At 38.5% G+C, this 27,965-nt stretch overlaps 1 protein-coding gene across 5 annotated transcripts; it reads left to right on the forward strand.

The window, feature by feature from the left end:
* Slob (Slowpoke binding protein) lies at nucleotides 1–27,611 on the forward strand. Of its 5 annotated transcripts, none has more exons than XM_064690495.1 (8): nucleotides 15,500–15,544; nucleotides 16,647–16,723; nucleotides 21,801–22,330; nucleotides 22,907–23,026; nucleotides 23,427–23,504; nucleotides 26,872–27,079; nucleotides 27,136–27,372; nucleotides 27,426–27,611. In XM_064690495.1, the coding sequence occupies exons 2-8, from the start codon at nucleotides 16,718–16,720 to the stop codon at nucleotides 27,609–27,611; spliced, it is 1,365 nt and encodes a 454-aa protein (XP_064546565.1). In that variant the 5' UTR covers nucleotides 15,500–15,544; nucleotides 16,647–16,717. The 5 variants fall into 5 exon arrangements, with proteins under 5 accessions (XP_064546568.1, XP_064546566.1, XP_064546565.1 ...); XM_064690493.1 differs by having other exon boundaries at nucleotides 15,505–15,544; nucleotides 23,427–23,594; XM_064690496.1 differs by lacking the exon at nucleotides 23,427–23,504 and having other exon boundaries at nucleotides 15,495–15,544.
* Nucleotides 27,612–27,965: the final 354 nt, after the last annotated feature.

Genomic DNA, 27,965 nt, shown 5'->3' on the forward strand with positions numbered 1-27,965 from the left:
TTCGCTTTCGTTATTACTCTGCTTCTTGTTGTTGCTTTCGCTGCGCTCGCACTTGGCCCATTGGCCCAGTCCCAGTCCCAGTTCGAGTCCGAGTCCGAGTCCCGTTGCCGAATTGAGAATTGTTTGCCAGTTGCCTCCAGCCAAAGCAAAACAACAACAAACATTACCCCAACTCAACTACAGGCACGATACGAATACTATACCGAATCGCCCGAATACCGAGCAAAAAACTCCGAGCACCGAGAACCGTTAACCGAATCCGCGAATGGATACCACAGCGAGGCGTCATTCACCAGTCGCGCGAGAGCAACTGACCGCGTCTGTTGTACATCTTCCCGAACAGGTCCAGATTTTCGTCATCGCGGGCATTGAAGCATCCGCGAGTTTGAACTGCATAACTGTTAGCTGCAACTGCAACCCCAACGACTCGAACCAATTCAATTAAACAAGCGAGAGAATCCACAGACGAACCACAAATAGTAGCTAAGTGAAGCGCCGCTCGCCGCCCGCCACCTGCAGCTATAAATTTTCCTGCTTGGTTACAGGTGAGTTTTCCGATTTACTGCTAGTTAATTGCAGTAAATGTAGTCTCGGCTAGGCTAACTGACCCAAATGCAGCTCGGCTAGACCAAAATCAATTTTTGTGGTCTGCACGTATTAGTATTTCAATCTGATAAACAAAGGACGAACTTCTCAGTAATAAATTATTTACAAAATTGCGGAATACAAAAAAACATTTCAGGAAAAACAATTTAATGCACACAGCTAAACACAGCTTTTTATTTAATTCCAAAATTCTTAGGCGTAAAGCATTGACCTAAATCTGGTACACAGCAACTGCTTAGATTGATAAACTTCGCTTAAACTGAATGTGAAGAAAAAATGCAATTCACTTTAAATAATTTTATTGAAGGAAAACATTAATTTACTTGAAATATTTTCTATTGTTATTAAATAACTCAACCATTTTTTAGCCGGAAGTAAAAGGTAAAAGGTCCATTTCTCAATTCCACTCTCAGTTGAGTCCATTCTAAGAAATGGCTTTCAAATTAATGAACCACTTTAGTATTTCTTGAGCCTTTTCGAGCTCCTGCTTCCTACATAGCAGATTCCTGGTATTAATCAGAGCAAAAATAATGCAGTTCTTTTCCTGGAAGCTCAGGTGCTTGTAAAATGAGTGCACATTACGTATACGCCGCGGTGCACATACTGCACGGAGTGCGCCGCAGGAGTGCAAGTGCACGGAATATCATTTGTACAGGGGGTCAATGTAATTTCTATTCACAACTGCTTAAACTACTTCTAATGAGACAATTACATCGCCTTTCGGCTCTGAACTTTGAAAACCCTTGAGTAGTACGCTTGAAATACTTTGAATGCTATTTGCTGTTACTTTGAGGGGCGTGCTTCGAGCCCAAGGACACGGCCAGGACGTTCAGGACGTTCAGGACGTCACGGCCGGTTGTAGCCGCTGGCTAATGCGGGTTACGTGCTGGATTCAAGTATTTTAGTTTTACGCACTTGCCACAGGGTGCAAAAACTACGCAATCTGCGAATGACGAAATACAAATTGTTGGCAACTGGCTTTTTTGTCTTTGGGTTACTTTTTGGTTTTTGTTTTTCTGCAAACATTTTTATTTGATTGCATTTTTTGTGCTTTTTGTGCTCTTTGTTTTATTTTTGATTTGATTTCCATGTTAATTTCAATGGCAAAGTTGGATCGATATTTATATTTCGTGCGGGCTCCCCAATAAAAAGATGCCGACCCCAGCGACCAAATGTCGCCGTCTGCGTGCAGCCAAGTACGCGTATTTATGACGTTGAGGCTAATTATGCGAACGCCTGACGAACACGCCAGACAGCTAGCTGACGCCCCAAAGCATTGTTTCGACAACAACAACAGAAATTAAGTGTTCCTCCTTGCGTATGCATAATATTTGCTATTTCTGTTTATTTTAACAGAAAACAAGAAATGCTTTTTGAATCTGGCAGATGAACGTGCTTGTTAAAATACTAAGCTGGAAATGTGTCGTTGTCGGAAGTAAGCGCAAAGCGGGAATTTGATTTACCTTGACACAAACAAATATATAAGTTAACAAGTAGGAGAGCTTTAGTCCGAACTGCCCGACTAGAGGATAGCCTGAACCAGCACCAAAAAACGTCATATCTGGGGAGGCTTCCTTCTGCCTTTTACATACACTTGCACAAAAACATAGTACACTTTTACGGATATTCAATGGGTTCAGGGTATAACAAGAAAAAATATCTACATATCTAACAGATGGATAGCAAATCACCCGTACAATTGTTTAATCCTAGAAGAGATTTGACCATGTTGATTTGACCTATGTATGTGTATATAGTGTGAGTGAATGTGTGTGTGTATGTGTATGCGTGTATGTATGTATGTATGTGCGTATATAAGTATGTATGTATGCATGTAAATTGTCCTTTAGCAGACCTATTTGTCTTGTTGCGCGGCAAATTTTAATAAGAAAACGTATTTATTAAAGCTGCCCTCCTCCTCGATTCTCAAAAATGTAAGTAAGGCTTGCAGGCTTCACCTATGAATTAGGCGCAGGCGGCTTCAACGCTGGAAGCTGAGGAGCCGGAGGAGCAGGAGGCGGAGCGCCAAGGTATGTATGTATGTATGTATGTATGTATGTATGTATGTATGTATGTATGTATGTATGTATGTATGTATGTATGTATGTATGTATGTATGTATGTATGTATGTATGTATGTATGTATGTATGTATGTATGTATGTATGTATGTATGTATGTATGTATGTATGTATGTATGTATGTATGTATGTATGTATGTATGTATGTATGTATGTATGTATGTATGTATGTATGTATGTATGTATGTATGTATGTATGTATGTATGTATGTATGTATGTATGTATGTATGTATGTATGTATGTATGTATGTATGTATGTATGTATGTATGTATGTATGTATGTATGTATGTATGTATGTATGTATGTATGTATGTATGTATGTATGTATGTATGTATGTATGTATGTATGTATGTATGTATGTATGTATGTATGTATGTATGTATGTATGTATGTATGTATGTATGTATGTATGTATGTATGTATGTATGTATGTATGTATGTATGTATGTATGTATGTATGTATGTATGTATGTATGTATGTATGTATGTATGTATGTATGTATGTATGTATGTATGTATGTATGTATGTATGTATGTATGTATGTATGTATGTTTGTATGTATGTATGTATGTATGTATGTATGTATGTATGTATGTAGTTATGTAGGTATGTAGGTATGTAGGTATGTAGGTATGTAGGTATGTATGTATGTATGTATGTAGGTATGTAGGTATGTATGTATGTATGTATGTATGTATGTATGTATGTATGTATGTATGTATGTATGTATGTATGTATGTATGTATGTATGTATGTATGTATGTACATATGTATGTATGTATGTATGGATGGATGGATGGATGGATATATGTATGTATGTATGTATGTATGTATGTATGTATGTATGTATGTATGTATGTATGTATGCATGTATGTATGTATGTATATATGTATGTATGTATGTATATATGTATGTATGTATGTAATGGAAATGAATCTGAGGCCGATCGGATGGTTTACAAAAAAGTTTCATACAAACGATTTTCGCGCTTTTTCCACACATGCGGGTGGAATTTTCCGAAGCCCCGCCTTAACGTGCCCCTTTATCACATAATGTAACTACAATGAAAATTTCGGCTTTCTAACTCTTACGGCAAGGGCTGTGCGTTGATCACCAATCAGTCAGTCAATAAGTCAGTCAGTCTGTCAGTCAGTCAGTCAGTCAGGACAAACAGTTTTATATATAGAGATTGCAAAGTTAAATTAAAATTCGCATCACATCGACATAGCAAGCCATATTTGGCTAAAAATTAATTTTAGGCAGTTTGCGTTTAAGCAAATGCTAATTTGATCTGAAATCTATTTGAATATCTCATTAAGACTCCCGCTTAATATCCAATCAGTCAGCTAAACTCTTAAGTTTTCGCTTATCCAGTGCCCAACTTGGCTCCAGCAAATTGCTTGACAGGATACTTGTTATGTGATTTATGCGCCACGCCTACTGCCCTCAATTTTGCTTCTTTCGGTGGCACAAAAATGGTTATTTTGGCTTTTACTTTAAGGGGAGAATTAGTTCATGTTACAGACTCCGCCCACACTTTTAGGCTCCAATATAGACTACACACGTTTTCCACCCAACTCCTTTGCTGTGGCGTTTTGTTTAGCTTTACAGGCGGCTTTATTCTGTGTTTACTTTTATTTGTTTGTTTATTTTACTTTTTCGTATAGTCACAAAGGTCAAAGGTTGGCCACATTTTTGCTTTGGCATTCACTTTGGGCCTTTTACGGGTCATATATGAACAACTGTGTATTTGTGTGTGTGTGTGTGTGTCTTGTGCGGTAAAAACTCACTAAATACGAGTTTAGGATCAATTTGTTCCCTTTACTATACAGAGATTATCTTATATTACAACTTATTGGTGGGCTGTGTGTTAAAATTATTTTATAAATAAAAACCCAGGGCTATCTATGAAAATATGATAAGATTTCGTTAACAATAAGAAAATATCAATATAAATAGCATTTTATAAATGTTATATATGTAAAAGGATTATGTGGGAAAATGAAACGTCAGGAAAACCATAAAGACGCAAATATTTTAAATAAAATCGACTTAAGTAAATTACCTAAATTGAATTAAATTCTTTAAATCGATTTTAACTCAGAGTTTTTTAGAACCTAATTAACGAGCCTATAGACAAAATGGTGTGAGAGTAATCGATGATGGGATCCTGGCTTCTATGTGTATGCGAGTTAGTATGAGCTCCAAGTGTTTACGTTTAACGGTAAGAGCTCCAGTGCCAGCTTTGAGAAAATATGCTAATTTTGGTGTCAACATATTGACAGAATGTGTGATCCATCCCACATATGAAAACACAAACACACACGCGCACATAAATTTATAATTTATGCTAAATTTAAATAAATCCAAGCGTGACACATATATGTCTCGAAGATGCTGTAATCGATATTCAGTCCCCGACTAACTAGTTAGTTAATTGTCTTTCGCTCTGTATCCTCTTAGCTCCTAATGGGACAATTTTTCAATAAGTCTTGTTTGCATAAGTATATATGGACTATCAACTGGCTTATTATGTTTGTCAGTAAAAGCACAAAAGTGTGTGAAAAAGATTCTCTTGAATGCTAATAACCGTGGATAGCAGAAAAATGCAAGGGAAAGCAATTTACTTGTCGATAACAATTTCGTTTAATTAACTGCAGAATGAAAAGACAATTGCTAATTTAATTTATGTCAATTTGCTAAGCTATTTGCTTACTGACATGCGTTTATAATAAAATATTTATATTTTTATACACTGAACCGATTAAAAATGGGTAAAAGGGGTATAATGAATTTGTGTCAAAAGTATGTAACAGGCAGAAGGAAGCATCTCCGTACCTATTAAGTGTATATATTCTTGCTCAGCATCAATAGCTGAGTTGATGTAGCCATGTCCGATTGTCTGTCCGTCCGTCCTTCCGTATGCATGAACGCAAGGATCTCAGAACCTATAAGAGCTAGAGACTTGAAATTTGGAACTTAGGTCGTCCCAGTGCCCGCACTGTGTGAGTTTCTTTCCGATAATCGATAACTTGCCCCGTTTCAAAGTAATCGATCGAAATCGTGTTTTTTGAGAAAATCTCTTAGGTTTGAAGAGCTAGTCACCAAACTTGACATGTAGCTTCTATAATAGTTTATCAAGTATCTTTCATTTTATAGCTATCCCCGCCACCGCCTATCCCTTAGTCGGGAGCTTCCGACTAGTGCCCCTTACTTGTTTTACTTATATTTATTTACAAATAAACTTAAACAGCTTAAGTGAGTAATTGAGGAATGTTTACGTCTATCGACAAGTACAAACTTCCGTTTGCGCAGCTCAAAACTGAAACATAAATTGCATTTCCGCTTCACATTGGCAGCCCTCATGCACCAATTTACAAATTTATAGCAATTACACGTACACACACACACGCACACAAGTGTGTGTAATTAAAAAATTAAACATGGCGCGCATATACGAAATGTGCATTTCCGGTTTGTCGCACGCAATGGGAATGGCTTCTTGCTTGGGCTACTTTCATTTATTAATTAGTTGGCAATCAAAATGACCAGAGGGAAGAGATGTTTAGAAACCCGTTGGGGCCACATTGAACTGGGCAAATGTTTCGAAAATTTCCAGCTCGCAGTTGGTAATGGTAATGAGAAGAGGGAGGGTGGGAGGTATGTAGGGGGCCATTATCAGTTTGTGGTCGGTTGAATGGCTCCGTTTGCAGGTGCACGGTGACGACATTATTTCTTGGTTTTTGCTTTTGCTTTTGCTTTTTTTGTTTTGGCCTGTGGTTTGGCTTACCAGCTAATGGACTGAAATTGTCCTCGTAACTTCCGTTTTGCATATCCGCCTCCTTTCATTCTTCATTACCTGCTTTTCAGGTTTTGTTTTGTTTTCCCGTCCTTCCTTTTGGTCTCGTGCTGGGTCAATCAACGTTTATCGTTCCCAGATTTTCCTGCATTTTGTTTATATCTCTCTCTCTCTCTCTGTCCCTCTCTCTATATACATATATGTATATATATATATTTATATATAGTTGCAGCCTTGTTACCTTCTTCAACAGGTATACGTAGGGTTTGCAAATTGGTAATCAGATAGAAAAATATTCTTCTAAGATCATTAAATAATTTTGTATTCATATCATTATGATTAAAACTTGTGATTATCAATGCAAATGTGGTCATATAATAAGCCTTCAGCTAGAGGAGTTGCTTTAAAACTGTTCTCAGGGAGCATACAAACCGCAACCGCAGCAGTTGCCCTGCTCCGCATTAATCTGCAAATTCACAGCCCTTTACTTGAGCTCCAAAGGCAACCGGATTCATGCAAAGCGCATTTGGGCCATATATAAGTTGTCAAGGAGAAAGGTATAATGTAGTATGTATGTGCAAGCGAGAGCACGCAGCTCTCTCGCTCTGCTCCGCCATTGCACAACAGGGTTAAGGCAATGGGTCGACAATTGATATATACACAGAGCTGGCCCAGAGGTCGTTTTCGACACACACATTCCTATGCCAACACATGCATATATACTATACATATGCAAATCAGTTTAGGTTATTGTAATATCTGGCATAATTACTTATACACACGATAATGGAAACTGAAGCACCCACCCACTTGATAGGCAAAAAGTAAACGAATATTCATTTGAATAATCCCACGAGCGAGTTTTAAATGGAATTAGCCTGGCTTTCACTTCGCCTTCACTTGGCTACAAGTACGCAGGATAGGCAGTTTTATTTTCAGACGCATTTAAATTGCATTTAATTTGGCATAAAATTATTAAATAATTCTATGTCTAGCTGTCTTAGCCATTGCATCTTATCTGCTTTCTTTTACCCAAGGGCAAAACAATTTTTTTTATTTCCTTACTATCTCAAGTTGTATTTAACATATATCTTTGAAAAGGAAGTATTAAATCCATCGAATTAGGAACCAAAAATATTCACTACTCTCTTATGTAGAGCTTTTTTTCCGGTGGAATTTTCCAAGTCCGGAATTTTCAGCAAGTCAGGGCAAACAGTTTAATATATAGACATATATGAAGATTAAATAATGATAGTTTCATATATAGTTGTACACTTTTACCAATGCTAATTGAATTGCAAAAGATGTCATCGACTAATTTAAAATAAATGTTATTAACAATTATTATTACAATGTGTTCAAATTGATTTCTATTGATGTCCACAAAAGGTACAAAGCCTGCAAACCAAAAAAAAAACAGATTAAATCCTTAATATGCGACCTAAATTGCTGCAATACCTGCATGCAAACACCTGCCTGCAAGTGCCAGGTGTGTGGAAGTGCATATAATGATAATAAAAAAAAAATCAGATATAAATTGTTGCAATTAAAGGGAAAGCGCTACGTTTTAATAGGCCCTAAAAAACCAATAAATTAATTTTTTTAATGCTCTCATTTTTATTATTTTATATATTTTACTATATATATTTTTTTATATATTTCATTAATATATTTAATATATACCAATTTCGAAATGTTCCCCAAAATATTTGATTGAATATTCACAAATTATTTTTGACGAATTTCATAAAACTACTTCGTTCGTAATAGTTAGTTCAACTGTCAGTCGAGAGTGATTGGAACTTTTAATTATTCAAAATCAGTGCAAATTCAGTGAATGATGATTGATATCTGTTCATAGTTGTCATGTTGAACAAAAGCGATGACAACTGTCAGCATCTTCGTCGGGCAATTCCATGCAAATAATCAAGCCTTTGTCCACAGCCAACAATTACGGGCTTTCCATTGGAGCAGAATGGTCGAATGCGGCGCGCGTAATTGACCATTGTGTTAGCCATGTGCTGGCCAAAGGCTCTATGAATTCGGAGAACGCTTTGTTTATGCTGCACGTTAGGCTGACAGAAGTCATCATCAGTCAAGCCAGCTCCGCTAATTAACTGTACGCGGAATATTGCTGACAGGAAATGTGCTAACCGTCAGCCGGATTCGGGTAATTAATCTCTTTACCGGCCCGGCAAAGCCTGGCAAAACTGAGCGCGAATTTAGCCGGTTTCCTGGGCCAGCTAGCCAAATGTGTGTCAGGGCCGGTTAGAGACTTTAGAGTCCTTGGAATGCAGCACACGCAAATTAAATACAAATATATGCATTGTGTCAGCTCAAATCACAGACCGTCGTTGGACGAACCAAAAAATAATACAAACATAAAAAAGTGGAGCTGCGTTTTAAATAACAAACGGGAGGATAACAAACAGTGCATAAAAGAATTGCACATAGTCAGAATGAAAAATATACACAAAGACAAATATACAAAATATGGACACTATCTAGTTTCATATACCCTTTAGTTCGAGCCAAAGGAATATGGAAACGACTCTCTCAATATAGTTAATATATACTAAATGTGGACATTATTTAGTTTCATATACACTGTAGTTTAAGTCAATATGGAAACGACTCTCGCAATATAGTATAGTATGTACAAAATATGGACATATACCCTGTATTTTAAGCCAAAGGAATATGGAAACGACTGTCTCAATATAGTATAATATATACAAAATATGGACACTATCTAGTTTCATATACCCTGTATTTTGACCCAAAGGAATATGGAAAAGACTTTCTCAATATAGTTAATATATACTAAATATGGACATTATCTAGTTTCATATACCCTGTAGTCTGAGCTAAAGCAATATGGAAACGCCCCACTCTATATAGTATAATATATACAAAATATGGACACTCTCTAGTTTAATATACCCTGTAGAGAGAGCCAAGGCAATATGGAAACGACTCTCTCAACATAGTTAATATATACTAAACTAGCTGGACAGCTATCCTCAGTTTCATATAACTCGCTGAAATATTTCTGCAAACATCCATACAAGGGAATTTCTCATGGAAACGACGTATTCATCACATTCTTAGGTAGAGCTTTGAAAATAAGTTTCAAGCAAATCGGACACAATTTAAAACTGCGACAACAAATCTTTGAGTCCATTCATCCATACTCTGCGAAAAGTGTGAAACACGTCTCAAATGATTTTTCTTATAGATCTTTGGAAATCGAATTGATGCGAAACGTCACCCACCAACGCCTCTCTCCACCAAGGAGTGAATGATTATTCGAAAAGTGGCTAGACTCCCTGAAATGAAGTAGAACAAAGATCTCTGAAAATAAGTTTGGGGCCGATGGTGTAAGCAAAAAACTTTATACAAGCCGTTTTCCGCCAATTTACCACTGTTGCGGGTGGAATTTCCAAATCGCTGAAATACGTATATCTTAAGTTCTTCATGTAGAGCTTTGAAAATAAGTTGAAGAAAGCACACAAATTAGAACTTCACCCAAAAAGTCTTGAAATCGGCACTCCCCCCGAAGCAGTTCGAATGCTGCGAAAAGTGTGAAACACGTCGCAAAGGCTTTTTGTGATAGATCTCTGGAAATGAATTTGAGCGCGAAACGTCACCCACCAAATCTTTGAACCCATTTCCACCAAGGAGGAATGGATTTTTCGAGACGTGTGCAACACCCCTCAAATGGCAATTTGAACAAAGATCTTTGAAAATAAGTTTGAGGCCGATCAGCTGGTAAAAATTCAAACGTTTTTCGCGATTTTTCCACACGTGCGGGTGGAATTTCCCGAAACCCCGTCAACGTAGCACCTACATCACATAAGGTAGCTATCAGTCAACATTTCAGCGTCCTAGCTCTTAGGTTTGGGCTGTGCGTTGATCACAAATCAGTAGTCAGGCAGTCAGGCAGTCAGTAGTCGAGGCAGGCACGTAATGGCTCAAACAGCTGACATTTTAATGAAAATAACACTTTGATCAACACTGTTGTTTGCAAATATCGACTTTCTATATGATATACCGTAGTGTGGCTATTCGACACCGATATCTATGCTAGCTACCTTCACTCGTATAGATTATATACTGTTTAGTGGCAAAGTAAATGCAAGCTCTGAACATAAATATGACTATATATCGAGCGCCTACTTGCATAGACCCTGTATTTTGACCCAAAAGAATATGGAAACGACGTTCTCAATATAGTCAATATATAGCTAAGTGTGGACACTATCTGAGTTTCATATACCCTGTAGTCTGAGCGAAATCAATATGGAAACGCCTCTCTCACTGTAGTCGTATATTCTTAGTGCCTAGTCTCCCGGATGGTAGACAATGTGCTGATTTTATTGTAGCATAAATAAGGGCCTCGCACATCAAAAGCAACGTTTGCCCTTTTCAAACAAATAAAAGAAGCAAACATTGCATTCAGCAAAAGATTGAAATTGGCATAACAGCACGCGGGAAAATGTCTGTGACGGCGGATTACTGTTTTTGCCGTGTCATAAAATAATAAACATGGCTGAGACCAACACATCGGCAACCTCAAAGCGATTTCTGCTGAGTGCAATTTGGTGTGGTAAAAAAAAAAATCGAACACACAAGGAATATCGTCAACAAGGACATCAGGCGGTAACAAACTACCAGGCGCGTGCAGGCAGGCTCCAAAGCTGACATCTTACTGACAAGAACTTTGAGCAACACTTTGTTGGCTCGCTTATGGAATCCGTGTGTGCTATGCGACACCGATATCTCTGCCTGCTCCTTCACTGTAGTGCAGTTTGTCGAACCTCAACATGACTTATTCGAGCGCCACTTGCAGACGATTGCGTTAGGTTCTTTGTCAATAAAGCTGTGTTTACTTTGAGTTCTCGGTCCATAATAAAAAGCTACTGTTCGTTCTGGCCTTGCTTACGGATTGCATTGTGCAGATGTGTTAAGGGCCGACGATACCTTTGCCCTTACAAATGCTCACATTCATCGCAAAAATTAAAATACCAGCCCTGAAAGCTCGCGAACGGCGATAACAGCTGCCACAACGGAACCTCAAATTTACCGGCGCGCGATTTATCGACACTAACAAAATGCCATGTCGGTCCAAGCTGCTGGGCAAATGGACAGCAAAAGTAGACGGTTACCGCCTGCACTTCCGGTGCATTTGCGACCTCCTGTTTCTCCCCTGCTCGTTGCTTTTATTACATCCGGCAGCTGTTGCAGTTACGGACATGGCAGAGTTTGGCGACGAATTCCAAGCTCACATCCGCACCAGGTCGCTGTGATTAGCACATGACCTTTACCGGCGCGCGATTGAACAATAAAATGTCATGTCGAAGTGCTGGGCAAATACAGCAAAAGCCGGGCCAGTCCTTGGCTTCATCTGGTCATCTTATTTTGCAGGGAAGGAACTCTCTTGACCTGCCCCACACTAAAACTGATTGTGAAACTCATCAACAAAAGCATTTGCACATTTTACCTACACACATTTACGTGCTCTGGCCTTTTCAATTTTATTGATTGTCAATTCAATTTGATTGCACTAATTTCTGCTGGTCATTTGCATTTCAAATTACACCTTGGTGCGGAATTTTTATCCCTCTATTCCATTCAATTATGTTTCATATGAGTTGAAAATAATTCACATACTATTTTATGGTAGCAGCCGGCGTCCATTTTCAGCGCAGACTCGTGCAAAACTGACCAGCGTCGAGGCTTATTTATTTCATTTACATTTCACATTATTTTTCGCTTAGCGCCATTCTGGCCATTTCTCTTTGCCATGGCCGTTGTCTGTCGCCATTTATTTTCCTTTCCAGCTGGCGGAAGTGTAGATAGTCGAATTTTCCTTGGCTTTTTTATTAAAAGAAAAACGCAATATTTACACTCAATAAATAAAGCTGCACTCATCACAGGTCAACTTACTTTTTATTTTTATAAATGGTACTTCAAATTAGACTCAGGATTATACAAATATATGTTAAGTAGGTCCAGCTAAAAATTGATCTAACATATAAGCCTATTCGATACTCAGAAATTCATGCACGAATACTTTAACAGACAGATACTGATTACTAAAAGAAATGAAGTAAAGGTAGTCTAAGAACAAGACATGGAATGAGATATAAAAAAGGGAGACAGGGCGAGAGAGAGAGAGAGAGGGAGAGAGTGAGAAAGTGAGAGAGGGAGATATAATGTGTAAGTTATAGCCCAATTCCACTATGCTTAAAAACAGTTTTTGCAAAATGTGAAAAATGTGTTTTCTTATGGAAAAACGTACAGGGATATAGGCTATTCGGTGGAAAGTTTCACCAGACTTTGCCCGGAATATAGTTTTTATAAAACTTTAATCGTCACTTTTCTACCCAAATTTAAATTAATTGATCCACTCGAAACTAAATTTGTATTAAATTTTGTACTCCTAATTAATAACCTACAATTAATGTCAAATTGAATGGGCATATGTCAAGGCTATGTGGAACAGAGCAAGTTGCGTTAATTAATATAATTAACTAATCGCTTAAGCGTAATGTTCCTATAACAGTGCACGGAATTGGGCGCTTTGTAAGAATAAAAGTTTTTGCCACAGAAAAGTAAGTGCTAACACGCACAGAAAACAGAAATACAAGAAATACAAGAATATAAAAAAATCCACACAAGTGAAGCCATCAAATATGTTTGTGTCAGGCCCACGCCCTTGTGGCACTCGGCTCTGGATCAAAGTTGGACAAATCACGCTGGCTGGCTTAACATGACAGCCGAGTGATGATAAATGAACACATGCCGCATGTGGCACACTTTCAGTCGGTCAGCTGCACTTGCCTCGCACTCGATTTTCCACCAGACGTGCGGCTTACGTTGCGTATTAGTAATTTACTCGCGTGCCGAGTTGTCGAGTTCATTACGAGTGTGTGTTTGTGTGTGTGTCTGTGTGTGTTGTATCGTATTATTGACATTTTTATTGGGCCACTTTTCGATCATAAAGCAAAGTTGTTAACTCGCGCCACATGCTCTTCACACTCCCCTCGCCCCTTTTCACTTTTCTGGCATCGAGCGTTGTAAACAAGGGTGCATAACTTGATGCAAATGGGCAGCTTGGGAAAGCTTTCGAGGCTTGTAAATTTGTCTGTTCTGTTGTTTTTAATTTTGGCACAAAACAAAATTACAATTTGACATTTGTATTCTTTTTTTTTGCGATGTCCATCAATTGCATTTGTTTTGCATGCGATTTTCATGTTAAATTTGTTTGTGGGTAATTCTTTCGCTCTCGTATAGTTACAATTTCGTCAACTACGTAAATAAAATATTATGTAAATAAACTTTTAATAGGAGTACTGCAAAGTAAGTTAGTCAAAAGAAAAGTATGCAAAAGATTGCAGACAAGTTGAACATCTGTCTTGTCCCTGTGGAAGCTGTGATGTGTCCCCTGTATAAAGCTGAATTGTCGGGCGCGTGCCAAGCGATGCGATGGGAGACGACACCGAGAAAACATGACTAGCATCTCGGAGCCTAAATCAACAGTTTGCCATTTGTTCAGAGCGAACAAAAATGTTTCAGTAAATCCAAAGATGTTAGACCTCCCCGACGTCCACAGACGCGCCTGGCTGTCATAATTGCACAGCTATGCTAGGATAATTTCACAGGCGTCGCACTGGAACACTCCAACGAGCAGGTTCTCGTAAATCAAAGCAATCATTCCGTTGGCATGACCACACCCAAGCCCACACCCACGCCCACAGCCACACCCATGCCTACACCAAGAATTTCGCTCGCCCCTCCACAGGACGCCCAGCTGGACGTCCTTAGCGAAGCTCGTCTCGAAACTAAGTGCTCTTGAAATTCGATGAGGGAAGCTAATCTGTCGGCTCACTGAATCGGTGGGTGTGATGAGTTTGCTTACATTTTGCCAATTATATTTAGTAAAACAAATCAATGAAATGTAATGATCCGGATATTGATGTAGGCATTAACATCCATTTACTATCGCTTATGTACAGCAAGTGGTAAAAGTAAATTAACTAATGAGAGTGGATTTCTACATACGAGTGGAAAAGATTTGGTATAGAAAATTTCAAGTTTTATCCAACTGAAATTAAAAGAAACCCATACATTTTAATTTATTATTTTTATTTTAAACTTTTTGATTAATCAGTGAGTTGTGTTAAGATTCATTTACTATCGCTTATGCCAAAAGTAAATTGTCTAATGAACTGCAGTTGTACATTAGAGTAGGCATTAGAAGAGATTTCCCTTGAACAACATAACTTATTCAACTGAAATTAAAAGAAACCTATGCATATGTAATTTATTATTTGTATTATAAACTTTTGCATTAATCAGTGGGTTGTCTTAGCATCCATTTACTATCGCTTATGTAAAGCAAGTGCTAAAAGTAAATTGTCTAATGAACTGCAGTTATACATTAGAGTGGGCATTAGAAGAGATTTCCCTTGAACAACATAACTTATTCAACTGAAATTAAAAGAAACCTATACATATGTAATTTATTATTTGTATTTTAAACTTTTGCATTAATCAATGGGTTGTCCTAGCATCCATTTACTATCGCTAATGTAAAGTAAATGCTTAAAGTAAATTGTCTAATGAACTGCAGTTATACATTAGAGTGGGCATTAGAAGAGATTTCCCTTGAACAACATAACTTATTCAACTGAAATTAAAAGAAACCTATACATATGTAATTTATTATTTGTATTTTAAACTTTTGCATTAATCAATGGGTTGTCCTAGCATCCATTTACTATCGCTAATGTAAAGTAAATGCTTAAAGTAAGTTGTCTAATGAACTGCAGTTCTGCATAAGAGTGGGCGTTGGAAGAGATTTTCCTCAACTTACTCAACTGAAGTTAAAAGAAACCTTACATATGTTATTTTTTATTTGTATTATAAACTTTTGCATCAATCAGTGGGTTTTTTACATTTCAGCCGACCCACTGTGACGTGCATAAATGAAAGGAACGTGCGATGCAACTGAATTCAAGCAAACATACTGAAACGCACTACTGGATTGTGAGTATAATTCACATTGCCTTGAACTTGGCTTTTGATTTGTTTTTTGTGTTCTTTGTTTACTTTAACATTTAAGGCGACAAATCAAAAGGGATTATTACGCGAATTTCCAGCCAAATTCCTCGCAATTATGGCGCCATTCATATTTTGTAAGTCGTACAAAATGCATCCCATTGTGGAAACGACTGAGTCTGTGTCTCGTCCCCGCCTCTATCAGATTGGCAGACTGCCATTTTCAGATGAACTTACACCAGCAAAAGGGGAAAGACAATAGCCGCCGACAATAGAATTTCATTGTGCTGAATTTGTTGGAAAATCACAAATTGCCGAGCAACTTGCCGACGTCATGTGCCAGACCTTCTTGATGGTTTCATTTAGTGCACTTTTCATGCCCATTACACATAATTTTAGCTCAAACTGAAAAATGTAATGCAAAGGGCAATGCACTTAATTAACTGCTTGACATTTTTGAACATTCTGTGAGAATTTTCGTTGATTTTTCACATCAGGAAATTGACATTATTATCCGAGCCCGAGAACCTAATTTAATAAATCATCCAGCTTGGCATGAGATTTAACAGATTCCAACTGATTTATATTGCCATGTCACACATTGGCCTCGCTGTGACCCAAAATTCCAATGCATTTGACATTTGGGGCTGCCAAATTGATGATATGACCTGACCTGGCTGCCACAAATTGAAAGGGAAGATAACTTTAAATGTCGTGAATGATTGAAACCTTTTCGGCTAATCTTTCTATTAAATACAAAAGCCCTAAACTTGGCAATTAAGATGTCAAGTCATAAAATGACACTTTTTTTCAACACAAAGTAATCAAACCAAGCCGATTTCAGTCAAAGGTTGAACTTCTTTAAAAAGAATGGACGCGATGTAATATAATACAATAATCTGGAATACTCTTTTCGTCACTTGATGGGTAATTACCCTGGAAATAGAGCATTGCGCAGTCGGTTTGAATAGCTGCAACACTTTTATTATTATTTTATACTTTGGTCAGTCACGTTTGTCTTCGTTTACTTTTATTCAATGTTTAAATGTCAACCAGCTATTTATAACTCTTTATTTTCTGTCCATTTCAGACCTTATTTTGGTGTGCCTTGGGAGGTTTAATATTAGGTGGAATCGTTGTCATTTCATACTGGATAAGACGATGCAGGTATGTAAACATTTCCGAGTCTCGACAATATATTTTCTATTGCTCATGAAATTAAAGAAAATTGATGATAATTTCGAGGAGCCAATTCTACGCCTTTTTCAGGGGCTTTGTAAACCGATTTTTAGTTTTAAGATATGGTCAAATTGTCATCGCACTAAGCCATGCAGCACGTGGCTGTCAAAGCCCTGAGAGAAACGGGCGGACAACGTGCAGGCATGGCGGGGGGGGGGGGGGGGGGGGGCAGTAGGAGGCCTGTGAATATGACAACAAGAACAACAATGCGCGCCACGTGGGGGTAAGGGGTTGCAGTACATTCAGAGACTGGCAAAGACTAGAAAAGACAAAAGCTGCCACTCGGCCGGACAGAGAGCCAACTGAATAATTCAAGTCGGCAATTGGACTGGTTGCGAACAATTAAGTTAATGATACAAGGTCACTGGAAGTGGGGGGGGCAAAGGGCACAGCCTGCTCTCTGTCAAAAACAAACTAGAAGAAAAAAAAACCAAACAAAAACCTACTGGCCAACCAAGAATGACGCAGTTGACATTCAAAGCGTCCAGAGGGGAAGGGTGTGGTGACCACTAAGAGCGCCGCCCAGGGGCCTATTACGATGGTTGGCGCCAGCTCGTCCCAGCACTATACGACACACACACACACACACACACAGAGACACAACATTTTATTAGAAGACAAACGCACAAAAGGACAACTGGCAAATGCCATGCCTTGGTGTGTTGCGTGTTTAAATGTGTGCGTGTGCTTTTGATTCCCATCGGCTGCGTTTTATTTCGTTTCGCTTGTAAGTGTCTTTCACGCGAAGTTAAAGGCCAACGCCGCGTATACGTAATGTACGTATGTAGAGAAAAACTTTTCCAATTTCCATATGGAGCAGCACACAAAAAGGACACGGCAAACAGTAAACAAACTGAAATATTTGCATACAAACGAATGTCCTGCGACAACTGAGCACACACACATGTGTCCATACGGGGAGTTGTGGCAAAAGGCGATGGTCAACAAAGGTAAACAGTCGTTGCGTTGATTAATGTGTCACGAAGAGCACATTGGGCTCCATAGCCGCACAGTGGTTAAAAGCAAGCTGATAAAAAAGAAATTAGCCAAATAGAAAGACGTCTGACTAGGAGTTTTAAGATAAAATGTTTATTTTTAATACTAACTCAAATGAATCATTAACATAATTTCTAACATGTCATGAATATATTGCTTGGCATCGATTTTAAAGCAGGCTTTTTCTATGTACATCCTGTCTATTTTATAAGCCGTCACTTCATTAAAGTAACATAAACTAAGGCCCTACTCTATGTTATTTCTGTGAACCACACACTATCACTACGATCGATCAAAGCAATTAAAACTGATTGCCTGGCTATGTAAAATAGCAAGGTAAATTATAAATTATTCGCCCATTGTCAGGCCAAACAAGCTGGCATGCCAGGTTCAAAAGTTTGCAGAGGGGCCAAGCCGTGGGACGAGGGTTAAGCGAAGACGAGCAAATAATAATGGAATGGCAATAGCGACGTGAGTCAGTTGGAAATTGTCATAAAAATTAAAAATCAATTTTTATAATCCAGTTAGAACGGGGGCCGACAGTCCAAGAGCCGAACCAATACCAATAAAGCACGCGTCGGAGGCACCGAGGCACCTGGCTGATATGAGGCACGCAAACATTTCGTAGAAACCACCCACAAAGGTGGTCGCCCGGCTAGATATACGGACGGACATGGCGTCGGACTGGAATAAAAAGAAAATTTCATACTTTTGCGCTTTAACCGAAACGATGTTCGAAATGTACCTTCATTAACTGACGACCCGACGAACTGCGTGGCCGCGTTTGTTTAGCTCGAACAGAGCTACCACAGAAATTCACGTGCGTGTTTAAAGAGCGACAAAACTGAAAACAACTTTTTTAAACAAGTGATAATCCGTTAAGTGAACACGCCCAATCAAGCGAAAACTATTTAAAAAATATAACTTTTCATAAGAAATTACGGCAACGAGAATAATGTGATCCTCCTCTGCGCAGCTGTTGATAATGTTGATGGAATAAGCCCGGATATTTATAAAACGCGCAGGTGCTTGTCTTTGAGTGTCAAGTGCTTTTCCAAGCAAGTAAATTGCTTTCCAAGCTAATCACCGGTCGGCCAAATGAGAATTCCCTTCTTACCCCTGCCGTCACATCCAACCGCATTGCCATCATTATATTTAATGTGCAATTCAATTTTTGGCCCTTTGACATTTTGTTGGCTGTCAAAACTTGTCTGCGAGCTTAAATAATGCAAAGTGTTTCAGTGAAAGTAGCAAAGTTATTAAATGAATTTTCATAATTTACAAAAGACTTGGAATTTTTATTTAAAAACAAAACAAATTGTGTCTTTTAAGAAAAAAAGGCTGATATTTTGCAAAGAAAAACTTTACTTTACTTAAGCATTTTATTTTCTTCTATTTTGAACAAAATTTATTTTGAAATCCTCTAAGGCTCTTTCATGTTAAATGGGAATTAGGGTCTTGTACATTTAACGCAGCGCGTTTATTCCGGTTGATTAAAATAGAAAATAAAATAAATTGTTAGTAGTTCGCCTTTTAACTGCACTCTATTTGCAAAAATAAAAGCAACAATAATATTTGTTGAACTTTTACATTTTAGAGAACTCTTGTCATTATAAAATATAAAACGCTCGTTAAGTTTCAATGTCTTGCCCCCCGCCGCGAATCGCGTTCTTTCTATTCGATTTCGTGCCGCAAGCAAATTGACAATTTAATTTGCAAAGGCACAACAAAGTGACAGGATAATGCAATAATCGTAATGGGTATGAACACGTATATCCTGACACAACCTTTGACTTTCTCCAACCAAGCAATATGTGAGCTATTACAATATCGTACAGGAGTCGGGCGGGGGCTGGGAGGATGATGGCAGGCCATCAGGCAGGGACCACCTGGAAAATAGAAATTGATTCGAAAATTTGCCTGCCGCTGCCGTCTCCCAACTTGACCTCAAACAGAAAGACAAGAAAACGGCACAAAAGAAAATCAATAAGCCTCAAAAACAAACGCCAAAAGCTAGCAAAAGGCATTACGAATGTCGAGCATTTCGCACGCCTGATTAGATAAATGCTAATGCTAGGCATAGTAGGGGGGGCTGGAGAGGCTTTTGTTTTTGGACGAAAATGAAATACGATTAAGTCAACAGACAACAACTAAAAAAACAACAATGGAGGCAACAAAAAATAAATAAAATGTAAAATTAGAATTAGACAAATGGCAAAGAGGCCAGAGGCCAGAGGCTAAGACACGTGCAAGCACATGTTGTAGACTCTAACCAAGGGGAGTGGCACACAGCAGGCACATGGAGCACACAGTGCTCAATGCCACACACACACACACATTTACACAACACACCCACAATACGTGCACTGTAACTGTAAATGACTGTTTGGTGCGGCAAACGGGGCGCATGATTTATTTAACCGCCCATTAAAGTTCTTGTCATTGTGTTGCCGTTGCCATTGCCGTTGTTGTTGCAATTGTTGCTGTTGCATTTATTTCTGTTGCTGTGGTTTCTCGTATGAAGCATTTCGACCGTGTTGCCATAGCATTCAGCAAAAGCTCCAAAGTTTTACAAATACTTTTCAATCAACGCAACAAAACTTGCCGCGAAATCCACCAAAATACAATTTGAGGCTTGCGATTTAAGTGTGGAAGTGAATCGTACGCGATTCTATATCCACTTTTATCGTCATTGTTACTTGACTAGTTAAATTACAAATAATTTTGGGAAACAAGGAGACAGTTTTTCCATTGTGGTACGGCAAAAGCACAAACCAAAGCATTTCTCGCAATCTGAAAATTTGACAGCTTCCTGATTAAGTGAGCAAAATTAATTGTTTGAATAAATCTCTTACAGGTCAAACCTTGATTGAAATTTATCTACTCTAGACATTGTCCAACTATTTATAATATCGATTTGATTTACCACCAACAACTTTTACACTCACTCTCTCTAACATTTTAGTAAAACTGACCGCTCAATTTCCCTCATTTTTTTTTCCAACTACCCCTCCGTGTTTTAATGAATTCGAATAATAATACATTATAATCGAACTTCAGATATAGGTGTCGTGCATTGGACTATTGCAAACTTTGTTGCTTGAGCGATCGGTAGGTAAATTCGCAATTTGCTTGAAGCCAATATGCCAAAGCCAAATTCCAATAAAGAAGAAATTATAAACTAGTCGGCTAAAAATTAAACAATTCACAAAAGAGCAATAAAGCATCAAATCAAGCAAGCATTTTCAACAATTTATTTTTTCTCAACACACAATTCAATAATTGGCTGTATTTTGACAAATACACATACATACACTCAAAGAATTTTGGTTTACACGCAAAGTTTAGCAATTGAATCGCTTATTTTATTTAAATAAACATATATACAAATATATGCAACAAATAATATTGGCTGCAAGTTAGTTTAGTTGATAAAATTTATGATAAGATAATCGCATGTATTCATTTTGATCGCTTTACAAAATTTACAATATTCTAATTTGATTTCCGATTTTTGGTTTTTATCGCTTTCAAATGGAACACACAAAAAAAAAAGGCCCTGCCAAATGCTTTTGTGATTGTTCATCCCATAGTTGACCGCAAGTGCAAATTTTACACCTGATTTAATACACACAAACACAGAGACACACCTGATCGATTGAACTGTGCTAAATGTGACGTCAGCAAAAATCACCAAAGAGATGGAGACACCTCGAATGCAAATGCAATATGCAGAAATATTTGATTTTCTTATTTTCACGAATCGCTTTGCTCAGTTCGTTATTTGTACTTCCCTTTTGTTGCTGTGTTTTGTCAAAAGTTCGCCCAGCGTGCAATGGACAAAAACTTTTATTCAACTTATTGCATATGTCTTTCCATTTCTTTTCGAAACTCGACTTTTGTTCCCAACTACAAACAACAACAATAACAACATCATCAACAACAAATAAACAACAACCACATACACACTTGACATCGTTACCGCATTGTGTATCCTTGTCGATACCAGGACACTTGCAGCGAAATCGCCGCGCCAGCGATCCCTAGCCAGGAGCAGGAGCTTATCATCAGCTGCCGCCGTCAGCAGCAGCATCAGCAGCAGCAGCAGCAGCAGCAGCAGCAGCAGCAGAAGCATTCGCAGCCTGCAGTACAGAAAGTCTTCGCCCGATCACAATCATCGACGTCGTCGCCGGCGCATGCTGCAGTGCATCAATTGAAGCAGCAGCAGTCCCTGCCCAATCCACTGCCCAAATTGCAGCCAACGGGCGAGCCGCACCTGCACTCGCATCCGCACCATCCGCACCACCACAACCACAACCCGCACGCGTCCAAGTCCGTGTCCATACTCGTCTACAAGACTCTGAACACGGTCTTCAAGAGCAGCCGCAAGATCATCGTACGTGTCTGTGAGGTGGCCAGCGCCAAAAAGTCCTTCACCATGTTCAAGTTCAACAAAGCTGCCCAACAGCAGCGACTCGATAATCGCGCCAGCGCCGTAACCGGACACGATACCTTTGTCAGGCCACCCGTGCCGGAAAAGTGAGTTGACCCCAAACTCAATTTCGAAGTGTCGCAAAACCAATTACGAAACTTATCGAATCTTAGATTATGTCCCTAACATTTTTTTAAAGCTAACACATGCCTACAAATTAAAACGTCTTCACTTAATTATTTGTTCCATGCCTTTTCCATAGTTTTTCTGACTATATTTGTCATATTCGATTTTCGCTCGTTAAAATGATAAAAATTTGTCCATTTATATTGCAACCAAATAAATTATAAAAAGTTTCCTTTTTGTCCAATATACTAATTACCATGTCTTGATAAAAGTAACTTTAACTTTATAGTACAAACAAATTCCGTTTATATGAAACCCTTTTAAACTAAAAACTAAAGATAATTTTTAATATCAATTATTTTTTAAAAATTACTCAAAAAATTATAGCGTTTATTAAGTATATTCAGTCGATCAATAAAATTTGATTTTACTGATTGTTTCTGCAGTTTCTTAGCTTTTCCGACACTTCCAATGCAAATGAAGCTGTTTTTTGTTTCTCACACATTTCACACCTCATATTTATCCCCAACACGTATCAAAACGAATTGATGATTTAGAAAAGTGAAGCACATTATGAAGAAGCTGCACAAGGCGAACGGATTGAAACGCTCCAATTCGGCCATCGAATTCGATGTCTCAGCGCTGTCAGCCGCCAATCGACGCCAAATCTACAGTAGGTGAGTACAAGAACTGTCCGCCGGATTCCACTAGCAAAAACACACACAATGTAAATGCAAATAGAGCAGAGAGTCCGGTTATCTTGAGATGGGACGTGTGCACAGCTGTTTTCGCCAAATGAGCCAAATGAGCTGCTTACTCGTAATATCAATGTACGCCACACAGTAACTGCACAGGTTTCTCAAGTATCTTTTGATTATGGTTTTACTTTATATATTCTATTGAAGCTTATTCAAAATCAAATTACGCAGAAATTTAACACACAGAAACAAAAGAAAAGAAACTAAATCAAAATCAAAATCACAATTATTGAATATTTTCGTTATTTTTATTTCCAAATTTTCACCTTCAATTTTCCAAAATTTCTGGTACGTTATTTTCGCGTCCTTCTATTTACAGCAACCGGTCGGCCAGCTCGGAGCAAGATAACTCAGATATGTCCGAGCACTCGGAGAAATCGCCACTGGTTAGCGCGAGGTTAGACAATCTTGCTAGGCTCTTTTTTAGCAAATCGATGCCAGCGGAATCCGGAAGTAGAGATACCATAGATTCAGTACTAACAACAAGGTTGCATATTCTATTTATATGTACTTATTTTATTTCTAACCCCAAACTAATTTTGTATCTTTGTATCCGATCACAACCCACCGAAAAAAAAGACTTGAAACTCAATCATTGTATCTACATATACTATACGACTTATACTATAAAACATACAATTGGCAAATTTCGCTTTCAATTTTACGTTAATCGTTTGCTTTTGCGATTTTATTCCAATCTATTTCAAGTGCATTTTCTTCAGTTTCTCTTTCGTGTGCTGGTTCTGGTTCTGGTTGAGTTTTTCCTGTTCAGTTTTCCTTATCATTTTTGTTTCAATCGCTTTTTTGTAGCCCAAAAGCACTTTGCATGCTAAATAGTAGCGGCTAATGGCGTTCGCAATGCTTTCACGTAGACCTAGTGCACAGAAACCACAAAACCACAAAAAAAAAAAACAAAAACTGAATAGTAAAAAACACTTCACAATTTGAACTTGATTTTCCGAATGCTGATACCCCACAAAGAAACTAAAAATAAAACGAAACGTTTTCAAGTGGATTTTCAGAAATGAAAATTTACAATTTTGGTAGCATACTGTGAATTTAAATAAGTATAAGTCAAAATTGTAATTATATGTATCAACAATTAACGCAATGAATGAAGACTCAACGAGTCCAAGATACCTTTTCAAACACAACCTGAATGAGTCATGAGAGGACAAACTGCAAAAGCGCACACAAAAGCCCTTGTTCACATAGAAAATATATCCCTTTATAGAAATTAAATGTGATGATAAAATGCATTTTGTGTGCCATATGCCGCCGGTGGAGCTGCGGCCAGAATTGCACAGGTAAAAAGTTGCCAAGGTTTTCACCTGCGCAAATTAGACGCAGGCACAAAAATTGCAAATTAAATTATCAACTTGGAAAATTTCTCTGGCAAAGGGGAAGCGACTCGCATTGATGAAAGTCCCCCCCCCCCTCCCCTTATATTTGTATGGGAGTGTGTCTGAATACCTGTGTGTGTGGGTGTGCCGACGCTGCGTGCTGAGCCGTGTGATGAATGTGCAAGCGAGCGTAAGCTACAGTTCGCATGTGTGAGTGCAAAGCATCTATTTGTGTGCTATGCGCGCGATTTTTCCACATGTGTGTGTGTGTGTGTGCTTGTGGGAACTTTAACGAGCATCGATATGTGTGTCTATACCCACACAAGCTTCATTGCTGCTGCGCTGTTAAGTATGCAATAAAAAAATTCACACTCGAGCACGTTAATTATGAAACCCAGCGAAAGGTGAGCTCAGAAAATGTGTTGCTATAGCAATATGTGTTCAAATTATTGACGATTGTTTTGGTCCCTTTTTGTAGAGCAAAATGCCATCAAGGCCATAGCATAGCGAAGCATGCTTAGCTGGCAGTTTAGAGCTCTGATGGTATAAGCTGCTTCAGATTTTCCAACAAACGGAATTTCTTACATACACAACTTTTTTCAGTCTATTGTTTTGCTAATATTTGTGGTTTCTATGTAGAGCCTGTTGGGGTTATTCTGTAAATATTTGTCGAGCAAAATGGAAAAAAACCGAACAAGCGAAAACTTTAGTGGTTTCTGCAGCTGCAGCAGGCGTTTAGGCTAAAATTAGCTTAAATAAATACAAACTACATCTATGCACACATTTGTGCACTGTACATAACATATATACTATACAATTCCATTCAAGGTCCTCGCACTTAACATCTGCAACAACAGCACAACAAACTACGAAGTGCACGGCTGAAAAAGCTGCAATAAAATATAAAGCATACGCAACGTTGGCCAAGGCATTCAGAAAGACATGTACCAAAAATGAGTGTGTGTGTGTGTGTGTGTGTTTATGTGTTGAATGCTGTGTTTTGTCAGGCCTTGCAATATTTTTCACTTTTTCGCTTTCTGTTGTTCGGACGCAAAAGGCTTTCGGGTACATACATATATTGCGTATACGTCGCGTTAGCCACACGAATGAAAGTGAAGCCAGCCTCTTGACCAACTTTTGTGCCACACAGAAACACACGCTCTTTTGTTGTTGTTGTTGTTCTTCTTCTTGGCGTTGCCTTATTAAATTTTCAAACACATGTTAAACTTAACCCGAGGATGTGCTTAACCTTTGCTCTGTTTTGATTGAGTGGCCCGTAAGTGTTTGTTTATGAGCCTGTCTCCTCTGATTTTGTGTGTGTGTTTGTGTGTCCCGAAACACTTCAACCCAGTTTGAGTTTTGCTAACAGGCTATCTTTCTCGCATTCGTCACTTCTCTTTTAGCTCCTCTACCACACAATTAAGCCGCAGCAACTCGATACACTGCAGTTGCCATCGTTTTGACACGCTTTCCTTTTTCAGTTTCAGTTTCAGTTTTCACTTGGCCAAAATCCCTCGTTAGACCCTCACTATATGCCACGAACTTTTTGTCGGTGTATTGTTTAAAAATAAACAAATCATAAATTGCACAACCAAACAGCAAATAGAGTAAAAAAAAATTGTATAAAAAAAAACACACGTTCAACTCTTGCTTCCGTTTCCGCTGCGCCATTGTGCAGGCAGGGTTTCTCTTCCGCTTCACCTACCTGCCCTTCAGGTTAACAGTTCGGGCAATACTTTTTTTTGGCAAGCTTCTCTCTATTTCGAAACTATATTTGCCAACTTTCATTTTCTCCACCTGCCCGCTGTGGATGTTTGGTCGGTTGTCTTTGAGGCTTTCACCTTATTCAACAAGTTTTTATAACATTTCAGTGTTCAATTTGAATGAGGATGCGCTTTGCATGTCAAATAGCGTGTCAAAAAAGGACTTGCTTATCCCTTAACTTTGTTACAATTGTCATGTGGCATGTGAGATGTAGCACGCGACAATATTTCGTGGTCAAGTGAAACTCCTAATTATGCTAAGCTTCACGCTAGTGTATATATTTGCTGCAATTCTTTAACAATGTTATTTTTTATTCATCTTCCGATCTCGTCAAAGCTTTAATTACTTGGGTGTTACAATTTGATATAAACATGACTTGAGTTCGCATTTGAAATCGAATCAAGCGAACATAATAATTTGATATTCCTATTTCATCAATTAACAAACACGACAAGTGGTAAATTTGTCTGAGTAATGTAAATAAATCAGCATAATATCATGAATGTCAAAAGTTTGTAGACACTTTTGTGATTAGTTCTAGTTCCTATTTGAATATCCATAGTTTGAATTTCTTTCTGTATGCGCTCAAATGACAGCTCTTTTTCGAAAGAATTCCTTTCCTTCAGGGCTTCTAATTCTAATTAAACAATCTTGCAGACCCAACATAAAGTATCAATACTCAGCGCTTGACAGCGGCAATGGCATTGTGGAGCGCAGTCCCCGAGAGCGGGCCCAGAGGGAGCGAGCCCTAAATGCCACACAGGAATGGATACAGAGCGCCAATGGACGCTACGAGGTTATTGCACATCTGGATGAGATTGGCTCGAGGCACGGCAAGAACTGGTTTCTTGTCAATGATGCATCAGTGAGTTGTGATATGAAAAGAATCCGCGGAGAAACTAACCCTTCTTCTGCAATCAGGTGCGCACAGATCGTCTACTGACGCTGCTGCCATTGCCTTCGGACTGTGTGGCCTTTGAGGATCTGCCGCCCGATGAATGCGCAAGGGAAATACTTATGGAGCTACTTGGATCTCTGCATCATCCGTATATCTACCCGGTACTGGATTTGGGCTTCATGCGCAACAGCTCACATAATTATGCCTGCCTGGTTACGCCCTTCAACTCGCGCGGCAGTCTCAAGGATCTTATTTTTAAAGTAAGCTTTTTGAGCTCCGCACAACTGATTGCTCATGACGTTACCTTTTTCAGGCCCAATGGAACGAGCCCTGGGCGCGAAAGTATACACGCAAGCCGAATGGCCTGCCCGTTAGCCAAGTGCAGCGTCTGGGCCGACAAATTCTGGAAGCGCTGCTCTTTCTAAAGGAGCGCGGCTTTCCACTTCATGGCCACCTGCACAGCGGCAATATCATTCTACAAAATGGAGCGGCCAGGTGAGTTCACAGCCTTCATCAAACTAGAAACTAATTTGATAATGAGGTAATCCGGCTTGCTCTGCGACAAGCTTTCAAGGTTAGCGACACGTGCCGCTGAAATCGATTCGTCTTAAATTTGTTCTGCTTTTTTTGTTTAATAAATAATGAAATTCCAAAACGGAAGCTTTATGAATTTCATCGTTGCGACATACTAGCAAAATTTATTTTAAGATTGTTAAAACAAACGTTTGTAATCAACTGTTCTACAAATTCAATTTTATTTTAGAAGCAATTCAACAAAATAACCGCCTCTTTTTTTGGTCATTCATTAAAAATTACGTTTAAGAACGTTATTTATTTTCAAAGTTCAAAGTTT

The sequence above is a fragment of the Drosophila montana genome, unplaced genomic scaffold (assembly GCF_035044405.1).
Source record: "Drosophila montana isolate Dmon_TW-CO22-7 unplaced genomic scaffold, ASM3504440v1 contig_3266_1, whole genome shotgun sequence".
Taxonomy (NCBI): domain Eukaryota; kingdom Metazoa; phylum Arthropoda; class Insecta; order Diptera; family Drosophilidae; genus Drosophila; species Drosophila montana.

Coding starts and splice junctions, on each gene's coding strand:
- Slob (XM_064690493.1), top strand. Junction 23,595..26,871: donor GATTCAGTACTAACAACAAG/GTTGCATATTCT, acceptor ACAATCTTGCAG/ACCCAACATAAAGTATCAAT. Junction 27,080..27,135: donor TTCTTGTCAATGATGCATCA/GTGAGTTGTGAT, acceptor TTCTGCAATCAG/GTGCGCACAGATCGTCTACT.